This window comes from Sinohyriopsis cumingii, chromosome 17 (genome assembly GCF_028554795.1).
Source record: "Sinohyriopsis cumingii isolate HCF-2022 chromosome 17, ASM2855479v2, whole genome shotgun sequence".
Lineage (NCBI taxonomy): Eukaryota > Metazoa > Mollusca > Bivalvia > Unionida > Unionidae > Sinohyriopsis > Sinohyriopsis cumingii.
This window is the reverse complement of record NC_142977.1, coordinates 31616508-31641330: the sequence shown is the minus strand read 5'-3', so window position 1 is coordinate 31641330 and position 24823 is coordinate 31616508. Positions and strand designations below refer to the sequence as shown.

The 24823-nt window shown below is 30.4% G+C and overlaps 1 protein-coding gene across 2 annotated transcripts in view; it reads right to left on the bottom strand.

Moving 5' to 3' along the window:
* LOC149778358 (uncharacterized) overlaps nucleotides 1-23067 on the bottom strand; it is a 78730-nt gene extending 55663 nt beyond the window's left edge. Inside the window, exons 1-2 of one of the 2 annotated variants that reach the window (XM_089939180.1) lie at nucleotides 22850-23067; nucleotides 20511-21661 (exon numbers count right to left, since the gene is read on the bottom strand). In XM_089939180.1, coding sequence (XP_089795306.1) covers nucleotides 20511-21654 — 1144 coding nt within the window. In that variant the 5' untranslated portion in view covers nucleotides 21655-21661; nucleotides 22850-23067. Of the gene's footprint in view, nucleotides 1-20510; nucleotides 21887-22849 lie in introns of those variants that run through there. The other variant, XM_089939181.1, reaches the window with a different exon arrangement.
* Between the last annotated feature and the right edge of the window lie 1756 nt (nucleotides 23068-24823).

Below are 24823 nucleotides of genomic sequence, written 5' to 3'. Positions count from 1 at the left end.
TTCAAGATAGCTCTGCATCACATTTTCACGTGTATGACCAAAATTGCTATCAATTCTATGTACGGTAAATTGTCTTGGATTATTATTTGGATACTGCCACAACATTACTGTGTTACAGCTTGCACACTGATTATTATGCTGCTGTTTCAGTGTCATGACAAATTCAACATCGATATTAAACCCACGTTAATTTTTGTCACATTGTTTATAACCAACTCATTTTTTCTTGCTACATCATCGCTATTGTTAGAGCAGTTTGATTATTATTGTCTTAAAGTCTATAATAACCCTTCGCATCTGATATAATCTTCTGCCTCTAGACACTGCAAGATAAACTATATTTGACCGTTCGATACGATCAGCAACAGTCCAAATGTTAATATCAAAAAAAGTTAATCCTTATTGCATTTCCTAGAGTCCACCGAGTTTTGTTTCTGACTCTGTTAGGCGTTAACGCGCTCTGAACAACACTAACAAGAACTAAAACAATATCATGTAGCACACGATTTTGTTTCTCTGATGAGTCTGGTATATCATCTTCAAAAGTTTGTCGTCGCGTATCTGCTGCTCGATAACACAATGGTACTGGTAGATTTAATACAATTCTTTAAGTAACATAAATAATTGTTGTTGAAGTGTATCACGAACTATCTTTCTACTCGCATCTATCAAATCATCAGGTTTCCATTAATTCCAAAAGTTGTTAATAGGAGTTTCTGAAATTATTTCACGCATTATTTCACACTGAATTTTATTTGGTTGTAGTCTTATTAATTTCTCAAACTATCTTTGTTCTGGATCAAGTGTTCTATGATCATCATTTTTTCCTCATAATAATTAATAAAATTCTTTGACCATTCGTGTGGAGACAATCCAACAAAAGGTGGCAGTTGACCATGATCGCCGCACATTATTACAGCAGTAGTTTTTGTCGACAACCAATCATGAAATATTTTAGCGTTTCAAGCGGCACTGTACGAATTTCATCCCATATAATAATCCGTGGAATATATCTTTCACCCATTCGTTCAGGAGTCCATGTATCTCCCTTCCATCGAAAGAAGATGTGATAAGTGTGAGATTTAACTCCTCGTTTGTTCATTTATCTGGCGAGTCTATATGTAGCAGTCAAAACAACCACATCAACATAGCTTAAAGAACTCTGACGAAATAACTCAATCACACGTGCTGTTTTACCAGAACATCCCGGTCCAACGATATAGTATTATGTCTAGCTAAAAGATTATTTACCGATGGTGATGATGATAATTTTGATATTTGATTTTATTAGGTAATAAATATTTTTGATTTCAACGTCGGTAGATTCAGAATAACTAAGTATCTTTTCTTGTTTACTTCTCCATTCGACCCATGATGCATAAGCGTCTATATGTAATTGTTCTAACAATCCTGCATATTTTTTATTGATATAAAATGAATCCGTAGCGACTCGAATCGCGGTATCAGAATTTGTTTATCATTGATAATAAATTTATCGAAACATATGCAAGCATAGAAGATCTTGAATGAGTAAACTGCGGTGACTCACCTTCAATATAACTCACAGTTGTATCTAATTTAGTTCATTTCGACAAGAAAACTGTTTATCGACTTATAAATATATTTCTCTTCGTCGTATCAGCAATTATAAAGTCTAATGCGGCATCATCTATAATTGATCTTGTACAATGACGTTTATGATCATATGATCCTCCTTGGGTAAATTTACCAATTATTTTTCTGCCAAGATCTTTTCCGATGTTATTTTATAAATCGGTTATATCAGGAGTTTCATCATCAGAATATTTATTTTGCTGTGGTAAACTAATTGTTTTTCGGACTATATTATATAATTGCTTCACTTATTGTTAACAATAAAAGTACTTTTTCGTCAAGCATATATCGTAATAACACTGTTGGTGCCCAAATGTTTCTGAGAAATATTTGCCAAACCAGACATAACAAATCCGATGAAGATCTTCAGCAAACTTAAAGGACTCGATACACGCCAACCCAGTCAGATCAAAATCTAGTAAGGGTCCATTTATCTATACTCTGGTCATCTTGTGTGTTGGATGTCCAAATCGCTCAAAATACTTAAAACACTCTCCTATTACAATAAAACGTCCCGGATAACATGCAACCATATCAACCGAGATAAAAGTTGTATAATAGTAACTGTTACTCCATAATCCACCATGTTCATATTTGACAACTCGATATTATATAATTGAGAAAATCAAACCTAGTAGGCTTCCACGAAATTTGCTCTCTAGAAAATTGTTCTGTGACTAATGGAATCGTAAAACAATTACTGAGCAACATTTCATGCATGACATCGACAGGGGTATATTTCAGCGAAAACTTTTTCATTTTTATATAAAGAAATTCTGTTCGATAAATCTCACCATTAGCTCTTACAAACTGATCAAATTTTATTTTTTCTTCGATACAAAGACTTCCATCAGGCCTTATCAGATCACGATCATCTTCTTCAGAACTCTGAAATAACTATGCTAATACAGGATCACATTTATTTATTTCGTTAATAAAATTCAATATATCAGCTTGGTAAAATTTAACAGTTCGATTTCGTTGAATGATTGTTATAGCCGATGTCCACGCATGCTCATTATGATCAATAATATTTATCGGAGCACCTTTCGATTTATATTTCGATTCGTACAAAATCTCTACTATTATTGTTTTTATTATTATTGGGAATTTTAATTTCCTTCCTAATTCAGCAACATCATTTACTGTAGCACCTTTATCCTTGACTGATTCTGCCCATTTATATATTTTTTTCACGTCGCAGATCCGTTAGTGTATTTCCACGCATCGCGTTTGTAAAATGTTCTATTCCTTGTTCGGCTACACAACTTATTTTCGAAAACTATGATTCAACGGATATATTGCATAAATAACTGCGATCACAGAAGACGCTGTTTCGTAATAGGGTTTGTCAATACCAGTCAGGATTCCTGGTCTGGAATGTTTGTTTAATGTAACAATATTTCCAGTGTCAAGACGGACAGGGTCATGCTGTCACGGATAATTCAAGTATCGTCTAATCCCATATAAGTTTTTACTCTGAAAAAATATCTTTGAGTATCGAGATAATTAATAATCGTCGCAGCTCGTTGGTCGTTCATTGTAGCATCAACAACATTTTATCGTTAATAATTTTGAATGTTGACCACATATGAGATGGGCTATCTCTTCTAAATTCTTTCTTGGCGTTACGAATACTTTTAATCAGAGTTTCCTTCGGATCAACCGGAGCTCGCATCCGCAAGTCAGGGGTTCTTCTGTCAAAATCGAGTATAGATTTAAAAGGCTTGATTGTAGATAATCTCCCGAATTCTTCCATATTTTAATTAAGGCAAACATACTAACAAAAAGAATAATTGCAAAAGAAAACTTGCGTAAACGGATTATGTGAACTTCACTTATAAAGTGTGTAAAGAGGGAGTTTATGACCAAACGCGTATTTGATTTGTGGTGTTGGGGTAGAGAATTAAAACGCAGTTGTGTGTACAATGTGGTGGTAAAACTACAGAGAGCTGGACGATATTATGATACAGAAAGAACACCGACAATAATGAAAAAAATATAAGAAACGCTGAATATTATTTCGCCAGTTTTTCAAAAGAATCATTTATATAAATACTAATATTATTATATATAATGGAGGAAAAAGAATTTGTAAAACGTCCTATCATCAATAATTATGAGGCATCTCGTGAAAGTGTGATCAGGCCCTGTCCACTATAAAAAAACAGTTGGTAATATCACTAATGCTGGTTATCTCATTTTCAATACTAAGGGGAATAAACATTATTCCTGTCATAAATTCGTATACGAGTGTTTCAACAGGTTTATCGAGATGGGTCTTGTGATCGGCTATATTGATTCGGATAAGAAAACTAACTCTTTAAATTATTTAAAAGCCATTAGATAAAGTCAGAACATCAAATTTGGATAAACAGGAAAACATGCAAAATTTCCAAAAATTATTAAGTCTGTAAATACAGAAACTGGCGAAGAACAGGTATTTTCATTGATAATTACTCCTGGAAAATATTTCGATATATATTCTCGTTTGGTAAAACGTGTCGCAGATAATATATCCAGAATGGCTTTTAGAAAGAAATATAAACAAAAGATAATATTTCATTATTGTTGAAAGGAGAAAACTCTGTCAAGCTAAGCTCTTTCTGGTAGAGTAACTAAGTAGTTACCTCAGTTCTTACTGCCTAATATTTAACCGACTAATTAAGATTTTATTTTTTGTGCGATCGTAACTAATTATATACAAAAATTTAAATGTCTGCGTGGTACACAGCACAGTTCAAAAAAATATTTAACTTACCTATTTTCACTCCCCAATTCACTTGGGAGAGATAAATTATGGCAGTCTTTTATATCACGATAACGCCCACGCAGAATATTCTAGAAATGACGGGAATTTGCAAAATAACACATTACTATGTATTTCTGTTCAGGAATTTCCAAACGTATTTTCTGACATGGTTCGGGAATTTCCAAAATAACTCATTTCTACGTATTTTTGTTCGGGAATTTCCAAACGTATTTTCTAGAACGGCTTTGGAATTTCTAAAAGTATTTTCTAGAACGGCTTGGGACACTATAAAAGGAGCCAGAACTTGCTGTGGTCCTTTCATCAAGTGTACTCGTGGAAGTAAATAGGAAAGTAAAACATTCTTTTGTTGTGTCTATACAAATACAATTGTTCTGCCGTCTTTAGAACTAAGATGATATAAAATGCTGTAAATATGTTACCTTATGTTATGTAATAATTTTTATTTTTATTTTAAGTATATATTTATAATATAATGAGCTATGAAAATAGTAGTTCTATTTTTTCTGCAATTAAAAAATTGAAACATGAAAATATAAAAATATATGATGAATTGAAACGTCAAAAAATTATTTTTGATTTTGAATCATTAGGACAACGAAAATTTTAAGATAGATATACACTACTAGCAGAAAATAGATTCATAAAGCTGATCCAAAAGTCTATATTCCAATCCTTGGCAATATTGAAAGATACAAAAGTTGAAAAATTCGTATCTCTCTCACGCGCACTTGAAAAAAATTAGATCAGAAGTAGGTCATGAATACGAAACAAAATAATTATTAACACACGCTTGAGGCAATTGAGAAAAAGTATGTCCGATCGTGAAAATGAAAGATGTGTCAGCGATTGTGAAAGTGAAAATTGTTGGATGTGGGAGCGAGCGTTTCAATTTTTCTGTAACGGATTGTGAAAATGAAAACAACGACAAAGTAACTAGTGATTATAAAAGTGTTGATAGAATATAATATTTATTCTGATTCAGGTTTATTTTTATTCAGAATCTGATCTAGATTATAACATTTATTCTGATTTAGATTATAACATTTCTTCTGATCTGAATTATAACATTTATTCTGATTTAGATTTTATTTATTCTGATTTAGATTATAATATTTATTCTGATTTAGATTATAACATTCATTCTGATTTAGATTATAACATTTATTCTGATTTGAATTATAACATTTATTCTGATTTAGATTATATTTATTCTGATTTAGATTATAATATTCATTCTGATTTAGATTATAACATTTATTCTGATTTAGATTATAACATTTATTCTGATTTAGATTATGATATTTATTCTGATTTAGATTATGATATTTATTCTGATTTAGATTATAACATTTATTATGATTTAGATTATAACATTTATTCTGATTTAGATTATAACATTTATTATGATTTAGATTATAACATTTATTATGATTTAGATTATAACATTTATTCTGATTTAGATTATAACATTTATTCTGATTTAAATTATAACATTTATTCTGATTTAGATTATATTTATTCTGATTTAGATTATAACATTTATTATGATTTAAATTATAACATTTATTATGATTTAGATTACAAAATTTATTCTGATTTAAATTATAACATTTATTATGATTTAGATTATAACATTTATTCTGATTTAGATTATAACATTTATTATGATTTAGATTATAACATTTATTCTGATTTAGATTATAACGTTTATTCTGATTTAGATTATAACATTTATTCTGATTTAGATTATAACATTTATTCTGATTTAGATTATAACATTTATTCTGATTTAGATTATAACATTTATTCTGATTAAGATTATAACATTTCTTCTGATTTAGACTATAACATTTATTATGATTTAGATTATAACATTTATTATAATTTAGATCATAAAATTTATTCTAATTTAGATTATAACATTTATTATGATTTAGATTATAACATTTATTCTGATTTAGATTATAACATTTATTATGATTTAGATTATAACATTTATTATGATTTAGATCATAAAATTTATTCTAATTTAGATTATAACATTTATTCTGATTTAGATTATGACATTTATTATTATTTAGATTATAACATTTATTATCATTTAGATTATAACATTTATTCTGATTTAGATTATAACATTTATTCTGATTTAGATTATAACATTTATTATGATTTAGATTATAACATTTATTCTGATTTAGATTATAACATTTATTCTGATTTAGATTGTAACATTTATTATGATTTAGATTATAACATTTATTATGATTTAGATCATAAAATTTATTCTAATTTAGATTATAACATTTATTATGATTTAGATTATAACATTTATTCTGATTTAGATTATAACATTTATTCTGATTTAGATTATGATATTTATTCTGATTTAAATTATAACATTTATTCTGATTTAGATTATAAAATTTATTATGATTTAGATTATAAAATTTATTCTGATTTAGATTATAACATTTATTATGATTTAGATTATAACATTTATTATGATTTAGATCATAACATTTATTCTGATTTAGATTATAACATTTATTATGATTTAGATTATAACATTTATTGATTTAGATTATAACATTTATTATGATTTAGATCATAACATTTATTCTAATTTAGATTATAACATTTATTATGATTTAGATCATAAAATTTATTCTGATTTAGATTATGATATTTATTCTGATTTAAATTATAACATTTATTATGATTTAGATTATAACATTTATTATGATTTGGATTATAACATTTCTTCTGATTTAGATTATAACATTTATTCTGATTTAGATTATAACATTTATTATGATTTAGATCATAAAATTTATTCTGATTTAGATTATGATATTTATTCTGATTTAAATTATAACATTTATTATGATTTAGATTATAACATTTATTATGATTTAGATTATAACATTTATTCTGATTTAGATTATAACATTTATTCTGATTTAGATTATAACATTTATTATGATTTAGATCATAAAATTTATTCTAATTTAGATTATAACATTTATTATGATTTAGATCATAAAATTTATTCTGATTTAGATTATGATATTTATTCTGATTTAAACTATATCATTTATTATGATTTAGATTATAACATTTCTTCTGATTTAGATTATAACATTTATTCTGATTTAGATTATAACATTTATTCTGATTTAGATTATAACATTTATTCTGATTTAGATTATGATATTTATTCTGATTTAAATTATAACATTTATTCTGATTTAGATTATAACATTTATTATGATTTAGATTATAAAATTTATTCTGATTTAGATTATAACATTTATTATGATTTAGATTATAACATTTATTGATTTAGATTATAACATTTATTCTGATTTAGATCATAAAATTTTTTCTGATTTAGATTATGATATTTATTCTGATTTAAATTATAACATTTATTATGATTTAGATTATAACATTTATTATGATTTGGATTATAACATTTCTTCTGATTTAGATTATAACATTTATTCTGATTTAGATTATAACATTTATTATGATTTAGATCATAAAATTTATTCTAATTTAGATTATAACATTTATTATGATTTAGATCATAAAATTTATTCTGATTTAGATTATGATATTTATTCTGATTTAAACTATATCATTTATTATGATTTAGATTATAACATTTCTTCTGATTTAGATTATAACATTTATTATGATTTAGATTATAACATTTATTCTGATTTAGATTATAACATTTATTCTGATTTAGATTATGATATTTATTCTGATTTAAATTATAACATTTATTCTGATTTAGATTATAACATTTATTATGATTTAGATTATAAAATTTATTCTGATTTAGATTATAACATTTATTCTGATTTAGATTATAACATTTATTGATTTAGATTATCACATTTATTCTGATTTAGATCATAAAATTTTTTCTGATTTAGATTATGATATTTATTCTGATTTAAATTATAACATTTATTCTGATTTAGATTATAACATTTATTATGATTTAGATCATAAAATTTATTCTGATTTAGATTATAACATTTATTATGATTTAGATTATAAAATTTATTATGATTTAGATTATAAAATTTATTATGATTTAGATTATAACATTTATTATGATTTAGATTATAACATTTATTCTGATTTAGATTATAACATTTATTATGATTTAGATTATAACATTTATTATGATTTAGATTATAAAATTTATTATGATTTAGATTATAACATTTATTCTGATTTAGATTATAACATTTATTATGATTTAGATTATAACATTTATTCTGATTTAAATTATAACATTTATTCTGATTTAGATTATAAAATTTATTATGATTTAGAGTATAACATTTATTCTGATTTAGATTATAACATTTATTATGATTTAGATTATAACATTTATTGATTTAGATTATAACATTTATTATGATTTAGATCATAAAATTTATTCTGATTTGGATTATGATATTTATTCTGATTTAGATTATAACATTTATTATGATTTCGATTATAACATTTATTCTGATTTAAATTATAATATTTATTCTGATTTAGATTATAAAATTTATTATGATTTAGAGTGTAACATTTATTCTGATTTAGATTATAACATTTATTATGATTTAGATTATAACATTTATTCTGATTTAGATTATATTGATTCTGATTTAAATTATAACATTTATTCTGATTTAGATTATGATATTTATTCTGATTTAAATTATAACATTTCTTCTGATTTGGATTATAACATTTATTATGATTTAGAATATAATATTTATTCTGATTTAGATTATAACATTTATTATGATTTAGATCATAAAATTTATTCTGATTTAGATTATGATATTTATTCTGATTTAAATTATAACATTTATTCTGATTTAGATTATAACATTTATTCTGATTTAAATTATAACATTTATTCTGATTTAGATTATAACATTTATTCTGATTTGAATTATAACATTTATTCTGATTTAGATTATAACATTTATTCTGATTTAAATTATAACATTTATTCTGATTTAGATTATAACATTTATTATGATTTAGATTATAATATTTATTCTGATTTAGATTATATTTATTTTGATTTGAATTATAACATTTATTCTGATTTAGATTATGATATTTATTCTGATTTAAATTATAACATTTCTTCTGATTTTGATTATAACATTTATTATGATTTAGATTATAATATTTATTCTGATTTAGATTATAATATTTATTATGATTTAGATTATAACATTTATTATGATTTAGATTATAACATTTATTATGATTTAGATTATAACATTTATTCTGATTTAGATTATAATGTTTATTATGAATTAGATTATAACATTTATTATGATTTAGATTATAACATGTATTCTGATTCAGTCAAATAATTATTATTTTAGTATTATAATCCCCAACTAATTATGAAATCAGTCCTATAATTATTGTTTTAAGTATTATAGAAACAAACAAATTATGAAATCAGTGAAGTATGGTATTTTTTATTCTAAAATTGTTCATTATATAGTCTGCTTTAGTAGGATTTTTATTATTTTAAGTATCATATACCCCATCAAATTATAAAATCTGACTGATTTTCACAATTACGAGTACCATATACCCTATCAAATCTGAGAATCAGTGAAGTACAAAATTATAATATTTATCCTGATAATAATATTTATTTTGATATTAATATTTATTCTGATAATACCTATTTCTAAAAAAATTTCTGTTCTCGATGAGATTGTTTATTATTTGAAGTATCATTCACCCCATCAAATTATAAAATCTGAATGAATTTCACAATTTCGGGTACCATATACCGCATCAAATTCAATAATCAGTTTAGAATAGGATTTGTTATTTTTATTCTGATAACAATATTTATTCTGATAATGTTTATTATGTTATCTGTTTTTAGCAGTATTTTAACAAGCTTTAGTACCATATACCCCATTAAATTTTAAATCTGACTGATTTTCGTGATTTTAATTATCATTCTCCCCATCAAATTATAAAATCTGACTGATTTGTATTATTTTAAGTACCATTCACCCCATTGAATTATAAAATCTGACTGATTTTCACAATTACGAGTATCATATACAATATCAAATTTAAGAATCAGTATAGAACAAGATTATAAAATTTATTCTGATATTAATTTTTATTCTGAGAATATTTATTCTAATAATATTTTTTGTGTAATTTTCTGTTTTTGATGATATTTTTATTATTTTAAATGCCATTCACCCCATCAAATTATAAAATCTTACTGATTTTCATGATTTAAAATATCACATACACCACCAAATTATAGAATCTGATTGGTTTTCACGATTACAAGTGCCATATACCGCATCAAATTCAATCAACAGTTAAGAATAAGATTTGTTTTTCATTATGATCATAATATTTATTCTGATAATAATATTTATTATGTTTTCTGTTTTTAGCAGGATTTTAATCATTTATAGTACGATATACCCCATCAAATTATAAAATATGACTGAATTTTATGATTTAATTACCATCCACCCCATCAAATTATAAAATCTGACCAATTTTTATTATTTTAAGTACCAGTCACTCCATCAAATTATAAAATTTGACTGATATTCATGAATTTATCTACCATGTACCTAAAATATTGATGAAAATCAGTTATATGTATTTAATTGTTCCTTAACAAATTCAAGGATGAAATTCTTGTTTTTCTTCTTCTTCTTCTTATTATTATTATTATTATTATTATTATTATGTAAAAATGTTTTTGTTTTTTTTAATCTGTTTTCGATGAGATTTGTTAGTATCTTTGAGTATTATTTATCCAACCATTGTGATGAAATTGTTTCATAATCTGATTTGATTTGGGTAATATAAACATCAATTTGATGAAACTGTTTGAAAATGTGATTTAATTTGGGTAATCTGATTTAATTTGGGTAATATATCCATTAATTTTATGAACTTGTTCGATAATTAGAAATATTATTAGAAACGATAAAATCAATACAAACATTATTGAGCATAAAATTGTTAATGAAATTGACTAATGTTCTGAACAAAAATGGATAATATACCCATCAAATTGGTGAAATTGTTTGATAATCTGATTAAATTTGGGTAATAAACTGACTGATTTTATTATTTCAAGTACCATTCACCCAATCAAATTATAAAATCTGACTGATTTTCATGATTTTATGTACCATTTACCTAAAATCTGGACGAAATTCAGTTATATTTGTTTATTTGTTCCTTTACAAATTCAAGGATGAAAATATTATTATTATTATTATTATTATTATTGTTATTATTATTATTTTGTAATTTCTTTCATTTTCCTGTTTTTGATGAGATTTTGTTGATTTTTGAGTATTATTTACCCCATCAATTTTATGAAACTGTTTCATAATCTAATTTAATTTGGGTAATATTCCCATCAATTTGATACAATTGTTTGATAATCTGAAAATATTTTGGATAATATACCCAATAATTTGATGAAATCTAAATGATGATCGTTAACAAAAATAACTTCTGTTATAATATATTTAATTGTTTATGACAAATTTAAGGATGAAATTATTATGTAATTGTGTAATTTTTTGTTTTCGATGAGATTTTTGTTATATTGAGTATTATTTTACCCCATCAATTATAAAATCTAACTAAGTTTTGTTATTTTGAATATTATTTCACCCCATCTATTATAAAATCTTACTGATTTTCGTTATTTCAAGTATCATTTTACCCAATCAATTAAAATCTAACCGATTTTTGTTATTTTGAATATCATATACCTGAACGTGAGCGAGAATCGGTAACATTTTTTGTTTTGTTATATATATTTTATTTCCCCTGATTAGGAACTAGGATTGAAAATCAATCACGAACGTGAAGATCTATGATCTTACATACAGATTGATATTCATTAAATGTCGGGATTGGTCAGTAAGTTTGAAATGTATCATTGATAATAGCGGATTATGACATAGCAAATATACCGGATTAATGCGTTCATGTACGATCAGATATCCAGGAGGTACTTGAGGTGTAAATGTGTATAAAATATATCCTTGCTGAGCCTGATTTGATGTTTCAAGATCGATTTGATAGTTGGCGTCACTTGCTTCACATACAAGTTAGAATTCGATTCTTGATGTAATATTTTTACTTCCTGGTGTAATATGTCTGCCGCCGCCGTATGGATCATTGTTATATTTGAGAATACCTGCTGGTGGGGCTATTTTCTACGTGACTCAACAATGTGTGGAAAGTTTTCATTAATAAGATCGTTGACTGATTTTTTTAGTTCGTCATTGGAATGTACTGCTATAACAAAATTTAGCAACTCTGCTTCGGTTATTTTATAATGATTGAGAAATAATTATATTTAGTGTAGTATTAAATATAATACCTTTCGGGGTTTCTCCGCTTAATTTTTCATCGAACATCGCCTCTTAAAAAATAAGCCAGCTGACATATTCAAGATCTGATACAAACTGATTTAGATGTTGTACTGTTTCGATGATTTGTTGTTTTACATCGTTATTATAGTATTGCATAATATCAGAAAATAAATTTCGTAGGTCATCAAGTACAAGTGTTTATTCAGGTTTAATATCGTTAGCAAAAGTCAGACAAATCTATCCTCATTCATAACTGGAAGAAAGGTTTCGTCTTCATAATCATATATTGTCATGCTAATTTAGGACGTTCTTTCCCATAAGATGTAGCATGATAATTTTCAGGCCGAGAAGGATCTCCTCTTATTCGATCTATGGTAATCCGTGGGTATTCTTTTCAATACTCTGGAAGTTTTATAAATATATTCTTATCCGTGAGGAAATCAGCTTTGGTTCTGGCGGTCATTCAAATTCAGGAAGAATTTCAGGCAATCCTAACACCGATCGGATTGATGATTGATAAATATCTACAACATAATCTAGAGAGTATATTTCTATCGAGGCTGATAATGAACCGTAGTAGCGATTTTGGATTCTTTTAGATTAAATTCTGCGTTGAAATTCATCATTGATTTGTTCAATCTGATAAATACCTTTAAGCATACTCACAACTTGCCAATCGTTGTTAAATTGGTTTTTTTTTTTTAATTTGCAAATACCAGTGAATTATTTGCTGGCAATCCACCAAATGAATTTGATCTAATGTTTGGCCAGCTGTAATATACTCGTGATTGTGCTAGTGCTATTTCTTTCTCTGGAATTGTAGTTGGAAAGTTAATATTAAATTTAGGATTGGTTGAGCTTGCTGATATCATTTTTGTTTTCAACAGAGTTGTATTAACGACAATCTGATGTAGTAACTCGTTCGGCGTTGACAATATTATTATTAGAATTTTTATCAATATTTAAATTGGGCGTGGATTCTATCAAAATCATTACTTCTGTTTAAATCTTAATCATCTCCATGAACTCAGTATCTGATATTTCTCCATCACTAAGGCTTGATGATATTAACGAAGATAATTTGGAATATGATAACGTCGCTGTATGTAATTTCATTATATAGTCATGTAATTTTGTGTTTGTGCACGTACATATTTTGTTTTGCGATGATATTAAGATGGGCAGCAATTGTTGTTGCAGCTGAAACATAAATTGCTTGTAATGGCATTGCTATTGTTGATAACAATACGCCAGTTCCAATTATAACAGCAGACGCCTAATACACAATTATGTCAACAACAACCATACGTCTGCGATATTTGTTTGCTTTTGCTATGTACTCGTCAACGATATTTTTTAGTTTTGTTTGCCACTCACGTGCTTGATTGTTTCTGTAATGTTGAATGTTGATTGGGGAGCTGATTATAATTTAAGTAGGTGGTAGTTTAGCATTTAATTCAAGACACCAATAGTACAACACGTGGTTGCCTTTCTCTTCGGGTTCCACCACGAATGTTCCCTCGTCGTTTCGATCCAACAATAACTAAAATATATCGAGTAAACTCGTTACGTGGACAACGCCGTGCTATTGTGGTTGATATCGTACATGTCGTAGCATAAAGCACTGATAAGCTGTATACCCCGGTAACCTCAGCGCGATTTTTAATGGATTTATTAAGTGGTGACCATAATGTTGATCTAGATGCTACAGTATATACTACACTTTCGGTAATTGTTTTTTCTTCAACGAGCTTAATGTCGATGACTGGTTGACTTCCAGAAATGTCATTAATGGCTCTATTTATGTTTCTACGAAACTTTAGAAACGTTTGTACATGATTAGAATATTCAGACCTAAGTGTATTATTCCATTGATTGTCATTAACGAGTTCATCATCGGAATGTTGGTATCATCGACGTATTTCATCGTTGCAGCGTCATCACTTGATTATGGTTCTTCAAGACCAGTAATGTTGTTATTAGTCATATTGACAGAACCAGTCATTGTATCACCTGCGGTTAATAAACGATCATAGTTTTGATCATAATCGTGTTACTATCTATATATCTTCTTGTTACCACATCATCATCTGATTTTGGTTCTCTCACATTAATAATTGTATTTTTACTTATATTGAGATCGCCGTACATAATATCCGCAATTCTTTTGATACGTCCAGCAGTTTCTCCCATGATTGATAAAAGTGATTCCTCTGTTGTTTTAATTTTACTACTTTTAGTAAACATCAGTAAGTTATCTTCTGCTGCATATGGAACTCGCCGATTAATGTCGATCACCGGGATATTACTCGTCTTTAATCGTCCTTGTTTATCTTGAAAAACAACGACTTAATATTGGTCCACATTTGCAAGACCCAAAAGAGAAGATCTTCCGTAAATATCTACAATTATACCTTAGGATCTGTTCAAAATGTTGAACCATCTGCTCGTATACTCGTGCACGACTTTATGAGGTGGCATTGTTGATGATAACACAGCGTCGAGTACAGAAATTACTTCACGCCCGCATGTTGGCGGATCTGTTATTGTCTGTGCTCGGAATGTTGAATGCAAGACTGGAATGTTATTGATTTTACGTAATTTAAAAATTCTTTTGCTGTAGTGGAGCCAACCCATATGAATCAAAGTAAACAATTCCTCGTGGATCAATTGCGTATGCCACCCAATGAGTACCTGAGTTGGAACTTTTATCGAGATTAATAATGCCTGTTTCAATATTGTTTGGTTGTTTTGATATTTGATCAAGCATAAAAAACCTCTGAAGCTTTTCATATTTAATTTTTAGCAGGATTAAATAAATCGAAATTTGACATAGGAAGAATCAGCGAAGTGTTCCTGGAAGTCCAGACCTTTACCGTACCAAAGAGGGGTTCCTGGCAATCTTAGACCCTTTCTCTTGTTTAGAAGTCATTATTCTTTTTCTTGTTGCTTTCTTTCATGAAATTGCAGCAGCAGCTCCAACAGGAACACGTGCAGCTACTTTTGCAACAGCTGGAGCCGCAGCGGCTATTAAAGCTAGCATAGCTGCAATGAATAGAAATATACCACCTGTTTTACCTACGTCTTCAATGGCATCCACAGAAGCTCAGATTCAATACCGGTGTCTGATCTTTGGCATTATTGAAGTGCTTGAGTTGACGTTCAGTCAGTGATAGTTAATTCTTACCACCTCTGATCTGATCTTTTTTAGTGTTATTTTTGTTCCAGGATTCTTTTCCTAAACTGGTTGTAGTTTCTTTAATCTGACCGGGAGTCAGACTGAAACTAGCATGATGATATGATACTATAATATCATGAGCGATTTAATTACATGTTTTCTACTGGAACATTAATGATTCTCATTCGTCCACCAACGCCTTCAAGCAACATTGTTGTATAGGTGAGCATAACAGCGATTGCTCTATAACCACCAGCGGGCAGTCGAGCTACACGAGCTAGGAAGTGTATATCAAAGACAGATTGCCTGAAGAAATTTAAATGTTCCAACGAAAAGTAATAGATTGGATATAAAGTAGTGCAAACCAGAATCGACATTCTGATAACAACCCATTAAATGTTATCAACCGATGATAAACACGTGCAACATGATTTTGATCAAAATTTAACAAAACTTCTTCAGAAGGTTCTTGATGTCCGTTTATCCTCAAGCAACTTCACTAACCCCAAGCGAGTCAAACACCATTGAATTTCTTTCCTGTGAATCTACTCCAGCATTTTTCTAAAATGCGAAGAATATATGACGTGGTGCTGACATTCCCTGCTGTGACACTATCTGCCATGTGAATAACCCAGCAGCATTACTTTGAACGCTATTTGTAGTCATTGCCAACCATGGCAATGTTGACTTATCGCCTTGACTCATGAAAGATAACAATCGTTGTTCTTCGTCGATCGATGGAGTCATTACTGGCATCCACAGTGACAGTTTTGTTAGTATTACTTTACCTACATCAACTGCATTGAGTAGCCAGATTATTATCTGACATTTCTACAGAATCTAAATATATGTGATAGTGGAATCGCACATGAAATTTTTTTTCTCCATTTAACACGTGTCTACGTGAAGCAAATCCTAAATAGAAAACATCATTCATCGATGCAACTGCGTCCACAGTTGTATTTAGTCTCACGTAGCTACTCTTGGGGTGATAAGTGGTATCCTTTGTAAACATCATTGACGGTTCAGCTGACCTCGAGTAATCATCGGAATATCTTGCCAGAACCAATATCCTCGTAGCAGTATCAATAGTTTCGAGACATGATTCAATATGTTTGCGTCAATTATGTGTCAATTATGTGTATGGACTTTTAACAAATGCCATGACACCATTGTTAACAACACCAGGTCGAGCAAACAGTACTATGGTGTATCATCTGCTTTCAAAAGTATACCTTCTACTTCAATAAACGCTTCAGCAGGTAAAAAGTATCTACTTATATCTTGAACTTGTAATTCGATTCGTTCATTTGTGTTAGGTACACGTGCGTCATAAGAATACTACTGATAATCACATACAGATTCATCGTTGAGAACTGGTACGTCCATGTCAAACGCAGGATCAGATACACGTTTAAACATTTTATTATAAATACTATCGTCTAACAGGAAGACCACTTCCTGTTATTAAACTTGCAGTTATAATTTTTCTTTTTCTGACATGGGTACACAAACCAACTCTGCTAATTGTTTATTTGCAGCTTGATTTATTATCTTACTAACATTTGCAGGCGTAACTTCAGTAATGGGTCACTTTACTGGCTTAGGTTTTCTTCGTATTAATTGTGCTTGTGTATCCTTGATTGCCAAGAATGCTTTACTAGCAACGTGACCAGCGGCACCACTAACTTTATCACGAACAACGTCAATAGCTTTTCCTTGATAATTGTTTTGCAATCGATATTGCTTTTGGGGATATCCTTCTAAATAGACCGTGAACAACATTATCGGGTCCATCTCCGTAGGTAATTTTATATGTTGGCAATCGCGAATTTATCACGCTGACCATTACAGGTCCACGTTGAGCATTATGTATAATCATCTTATTTACTTGTCACTGATCTAATTGTATACCTTCAATCACTGTGATGATCATCAACGATTTCATCGATGAGAGACCGATACAAATTATGTCCATGATATCGCCTGTAAATAATCGTTGACAAATATTGAGTAACAAGACCACTTCCAGTTGCTTCTTCTGCCTCACTTATGTTAATATCTGATTCCTTCTCCCATTTCCATTATGCTTCTTTCTTACTTGGTGAGCTTAATTCCTTCCTTTACCTAATTTCTTCAAATTCCAAATATTCTTCTTGTTTTCCTTGCTCGTTCAACCTTTCTAAGTTTAAACTTCATTTCATTTTCTCTTTGTTTCCTTTCTGCTTTTGCTTTTTCAAGTTGCAGCTTCATTTCTTCTTCTTTTTGTCTCTTTTCTTGATCTACTCGTTCAATATGCTCATGTACTTTCTGGCTAAATATGCCAAAATTATAAATATCTTCCCTAAATTTGATTTGCGATTTATTAGCAGCGATGCGATATACATCCTTAATCCAATCAGCAGCTTTTAAAGTTTTAACATACTTGGGTTTTACATATTTATCTCTATCACGAAATCCAGATGCGAAAATATTAATTATTTGATCTGGGTCAGGATATTGGCAATACCTTCCGGCGTAAAATTTAACCATAATGTTAGTTTTAACTCTTGGTAGTGGTTGTGATTGAGGAGGTTGCTTGGATGGTGATTGAACTGCTTGTAAACGGCCAACAATACCAACAGGCAATGTTTCAAGTGCATTTTGAACCGCCTCATTTGCTGTAACAATTTTCTTTGTTGGTTCGACAATTGCTTTAAATAACTGTTCTGTACCTTCTGTAAATTCCACTTGAAACTCCTAACGCATTTGTAGTTGCTGCTTGACAGCATATCGAACAGGGATATATTTTTTTAATTGACGCTAGTCGCTCTCGAGTTAATCTAGCTGTGGGAGATTCCATTATGGATATAATAATGATTTAATTACTCGCACATTACAGCAGCAGAGAGGATGCGAAAAAAAATAAGTGTCACGACGGGTAAACATAACATATCCAAATTTTTGAAAAACAAGAACGACAAAGATAGAGTAAGAAAATAAACTAGCCCAGTTAGAGAAACTCGCGGTTTTAGTTAGAGGATTCGGTTTTGTGTTACTTACCTTGTATTTTTATTTTTCATATGAAGTTTTAATGTTTAATAAATGGACCTTCCAGCAAGTGGCCTGTTCACCCTCTCTGCTGCTAAATTTATGGTTTAAAATATTTGCTTGTCGATCATTACGCTTGGAAAGAAAACGCATACTATCACATTTGCAAAGGCTGAAAACTGAAGAATGCTTTGTGATTAATCTCCAGATAGATGTCATCGGCCAAATTAGTGTGCATGCATTGCGAAACATTTCTTATACAAAACCTGTGGAAATTGTTATTGTTTGATTTAAGGTTACTATGTTTGATCCAAATTTTCTACCTTATGCAGACGGTGTATTCCTTATTTTTTTACCATGTTCTTGTTTCTAACATAAAATGCTGGGGATCTTGGCTCCATTTAAAACATGCTCACAAAGGTAGGATAATAGTCAGTGATTGGAAAGTATACTGGTTATAGAGTGCTTTCAAACTGAAATGAATCTAGGAAGGTGTATTTGCACAATTACACCAGTACAATTTTAATCTTTTCAAAGACAAATAGATCCAAACATATTTGTCCCTGATACAAATATACAAATGGTGAGGTCGTAATCTCGTACAGTAGCTGCCAGATTGATGTCAAAACACACGCTTTATGATGTCAATGGCAGGAAATTGAAAAGGTCGAGACAAATTACAAAATACATTTGTTTCACAGCGAAACTTCTCGAGACCGAAATCTTTCGTGACTGTAATAAAGGTTTGGAGAGATTTTGGTGTGCTAAGATTACATGTTGTCACCTAGCAATGGAATGCGATCTGATATCCTTACAATTTATGTATGTTCTTCTAGAGTTTGAAAATGAGACACCAATAACAAGACCAAAATTAAAGTATCAATACATAGTATGCGATAGTTAGAATCTCATTGACATGTGTGCGTTTTTGTACGGTATGGAACTGTTCAAAGATCATGTACTGGCCAAGCACTGTCATTTAGTCTCCGTTTTATGGAGTTTATTATAATAATAGTGCCTTGAGACCAGAAGCGTCTTTCAGTTTTTATTGTATTGTAGTACCCGTTTACTTTGTTGCAGTTATTGTACATAATTAACGAAATGACCAATGCAATAATTGATTTCAAGGAGATTTTGGTTAACTGAAATTTCGGTGCTGAATGGTTTTATTCACTATACTTTCAAATTGTTGGGTCTTTGGTACTGTTAAACTTATGAAATGAAGCCAGCTATGTAGGCATACTTTCGCACGTCCCCCACCCCCAAATGGCTAAATTTAAACTAACTTTTCGACCACTTTACCCTGTTATACCTTTAAGCAAGAACATTCGATGAACATTTTCATGTCTTCCAAGAAAAGGATTGAGTTTGCTTTAAAAGTAAATATCAACATTGTATGAATGGCTGTCTTTTTATTTACTATATTACGTTGTTTAAAATAGTATGTGCTAATAATACTGAAAAAGTGAATACATACGGTTTTCTCCTTTTGCTGCTGAGACTTGAGTTAATTTGCGAGGCCTGGGTGGAACTGGTGGAGGAAGCTCGCATGGTGCACCCGGTTTAGGATAAAGAGGTGGGAAGACGTCATTCAGGATGTGCACTTTGGGACACTTAGCAAATTCAGCGTACAAGTTCCCATCAACACTTGTCAAATCACAAGTCCTGTCTGATAAAAAGTTGTTGGCCATAACAAATTCGTAAATGTCCTTATCCTCAGGAAGCATCTGAGGCACTGAGACTTCTATTCCTTGTACATCAAAGCTGTCTAATGGAAGAACAACGATGGGTCGCCGGAAAAACTGAGTCTGCTCTGCGGATCTAGCATCCAATCTTTTATAGTAACCAATCAGCACCTTTTGCTTGATAAGTCGGTTCAGGCTTAGCATTCCTGAGAAATGTACCATATTTTCCACACCACCAACAATATCTCTACAGTACATCTCTTGTATATCACTGTCAACAAATTTCACTGCTTGTGGAAGTTTAAAATTGTCAATGACTTCTTGTAAAGTGTATGTTGTCTCGTCATTTAGGGACTTGAACTTCCCTTTGATGGTCAACGGTAATTCTACTTTACACGGTATTTTGTTTAGGTCATATTTACACACAATGATTTTGTTTCCACCTTTTACACACGGAACAGGGAACGAACGGTCAATCTCGAGTACTGAGCCTGCTTGAAGGGTGATAGAACCATTTGACTGGGGAATCACAAGATTCTTCAACACCATAAAATACTTTGCATTGGTCCTTGAAAGCTCGAAAACACTTTCACAAGTACTCTCTGCACCGACAATGTGAAGTTGTCCCTTGTAATGCAGGGGTATCAGAATTTCAGAGCTCTCCTGCAGCGACACATACTGGTCATAACTACATCCTAATTTTGATCTCCATTCGTTTAAATCAAAGATAAAATGTGCTGCAACCTTGGATAAAGTCACTTCTTTCTCTAGTTTTATTACATCATTTGCTGAAAATGTCTCCGATTCGTGGGATCCATAGATTCCCTCACTTACGCGCACCATAATTGGAAGGTTAAAGTGAGTCGAAACTTCATCTAACCGATACGTTTTCGCAGACCATTTTATCGAGTCCAAACTTGCATTTGCGGTCGCCATGTTTAACCTGTTGGACAACAACTATATAAATATTAGCGTGGCACATGCGTAGGTGAACTTACCTCATACAATGTCTAGTATCAACTACCTAACGCGAATGTACAGTGTGTTGCCTACTCTATCAGACTACAATATCAGCTAATAAACTACCTAACGCGAATGTACATAGTGTGTTGACTACACTATCATATTTTCTTCCGTGTAGAATGCTTTATATACATTTACAGACTGATATCGTCGTTATGGAAGGTCGAGCATACTTAAGTATTACTAGCACGTAAAAAGGTAATAACTTAAAACATTAGGTGCATATGATAAACGTGCTCGAAACGTACAGAAAATAAAGATAATCAGCTAAAATGACTTTAAAAATATCATGGACGAATAAGAATTAGAATTACAATATTAGTAACATCGGTACAAATTAGTAGGTGCTTTGGCCGTGGAGTTGAACATTTGCATTTGATTTTTAAATATAGATGCTTGGTGGTGACACATTGTTGTAGAATATAAAACACGCATGTTAGTTTGGGTTAGGGGTCTCTTGCATTATAGTCTACCGTACATCTCTCTCCCTCTCTCATACACACAAACGCACATACATATACATCCTATTGGAAAGAAAATCATCTCATTTTAACATTACCACTCAGTGCATAAAGGGAGGATTTGGTCCCTCATGGTAAGATAGGGATTTTTTTATGAATGAAAAAACTACTCTCTAACTGTATTTGTTTTGGCTGGTCTATTGTTTTATTTATTTTGACTGGTCTTTTGTTGTATTTCTTTTGAGTCATCACACATTTTGCATACACAAAGTCTGCATCAGGTAGTTAATCTATAAATATATCTATATATTTTTCTATTCGTGAGGACGTTTTCCTTATTGAATAGCACATTAAATGCATGATTAAAGACGAAGTCATACTACATACAACGTGTGGTTAGCATGCTTCTATAGCAGCGAATAGGTTATTAAGTTTGTAAAGCTAGGAAAGGTATAAGACACAAAGCTTCATAGTCGACTCTTCTATTTACCTTGTCCTTTTGAGACCGAATATAAATTTATACAAAAAGATTTGTACAAGGAAGAATATTAAATATGAACTCTGTGCATTTGAGCGATCAATAAATATTACTGTGCATTGCATACTTGTTTATGTACCAGCCTGTCCTACATGTATTCTTATCGTACCTTTGTATAAGTACGCCCGATCCATTCCAGCGTTGTAACTGATCCAAATATGTGCCAAATTGATTAGTCAAGGTAACATGGCGAGTTCATGGCGAATTCGATTCCAGCGGTACAGATCGATGAATATAACCAAGTAAATGTATAGAGAGGGTTGATCGGAATACGAAAAATATGAGCTTACATGTATGACAGGCATGTAATGCAAACGAATATGCGTCAGAGGTAGCACACATGTATGATTATCGAAATGTCGTGTTTCTATTTGCATTGAATAATTTATTATCAGTTACAAAACGATAAGGAAGTAAAAGGACAAATCGATGAACAATGGAATGATGATCCACCGTTATCAGATGTGTGTCAGCTACAAGAGGCCCCACTCGTTTACTTAATATAAAATCAAGTTTTGATACCGATGACAACCCTTATTAAAACCAACTACCGCTCCGGTGGCCTAGTGGTTAGAGCGTCCGCCGCGGATGCGGGAGGTCGTGCGTTCGATCTCCGGCCGAGTCATACCAAAGACTTACAAAAATGGTACTAACAGCTGCCTCGCTTGGCGCTCAGCATTAAGAGGTTAGTGTTAAGACTGGTCTGCCTGGTGTCAGGATAATGTGACTGGGTGGGACATCATGCTACATGCCTGCGGCATGATGCCCCAGTGCAAGACATCACTATAAACTGCCACACACCAGACATTGTAGTCAATATGACTGAAAAATTGTTAACGCTACGTTAAAAATCCAAATCATACTCATACACACACACTTAAAACCAACGAAAGATGGCTAACTGGCGTGGTTCGAAACCTGACACCATTAGAGTGTCGGTGCGCTAAGTTATGAATACCGTATATCAATGTAAAGAGATATTTCGTTATCTTTTCTATTATAAAATAATGCTAATAATCCTTATTTAATGTGGCGTTTTATTTTCAACAGTTAGCAGTTAGCATTATCTGTTATCAGTTATGTTTGCAATGAAAATGAGTTTCAACAAGTTGAGCTTCCCCCAAGTTCCTTGCTCAAGGATACACGAGAAAGACAATTGGGCACTAGGGTTCCGAAGTTTGAGCTTAAGTACTTTATTCTCAGTTTAAAGGCCACTTTTGCGATACGTTTCTCATTGGTTGTCAGTGTTGATACTAATTTTACGGTCTAAGTTGTACAAGTATTACAGAACTCAAATTAGTTAGCATCCTGCTCAGCATATTAGTTGATTAAGACACATGGCAACTGGAGTATATATCATACTCCACAACAAATGCCTCATTACATGAATACTCTGCTCACATGCAGAAACTGCAACAAAATTTTTAGACAGCAACATAGGTGCACATAGCGTCTGGAACTGTCAGCGCAATATACGGAGAACGATCCCTGGTTTAAAAAAAGCTCAGCAAGCTGAGTTGTCACTATCCCTGATTTCAAAGAGCTCGGCAGGCTAATTGGTCACTATCCGTGATTTAAAAAATCTCATCAGGCAGAGGTCAATCTCCCTGATTTAAAAAATCTCAGCAGGATGATTGGTCACTATCCGTGATTTAAAGAATCTCAGCAGGCTGATTGGTAACTATCCGTGATTTAAAAAATCTCAGCAGGCTGAGGTCAATATCCCTGATTCTAAAAGCTCAGCAGGTTGATTGGTCACTATCCCTGATTCTAAAAGCTCAGCAGGCTGATTGGTCATACCCATATTTAAGATGTTCATTATGGCATTCTGTATAACATTCAGCGACAATTCAGCTATAATAATTGAACGCATATTTCAGTAATTACTTTTGTTTAAAAAGTTTTGATAATTTGTTCAAGCTAGAGTTGTATCGCTTAGTGCTTTCGTTTCCTGATATCTTAAATAATAAATATGACCTTTGTGCATGCTTTAACAATAAAAAAGAAAAACAAAACTTGTCATATTTCGTACCTAAACTTTCAACCGTTTCTCTTTATGTGATGTGTTCATACGTTTAAAACA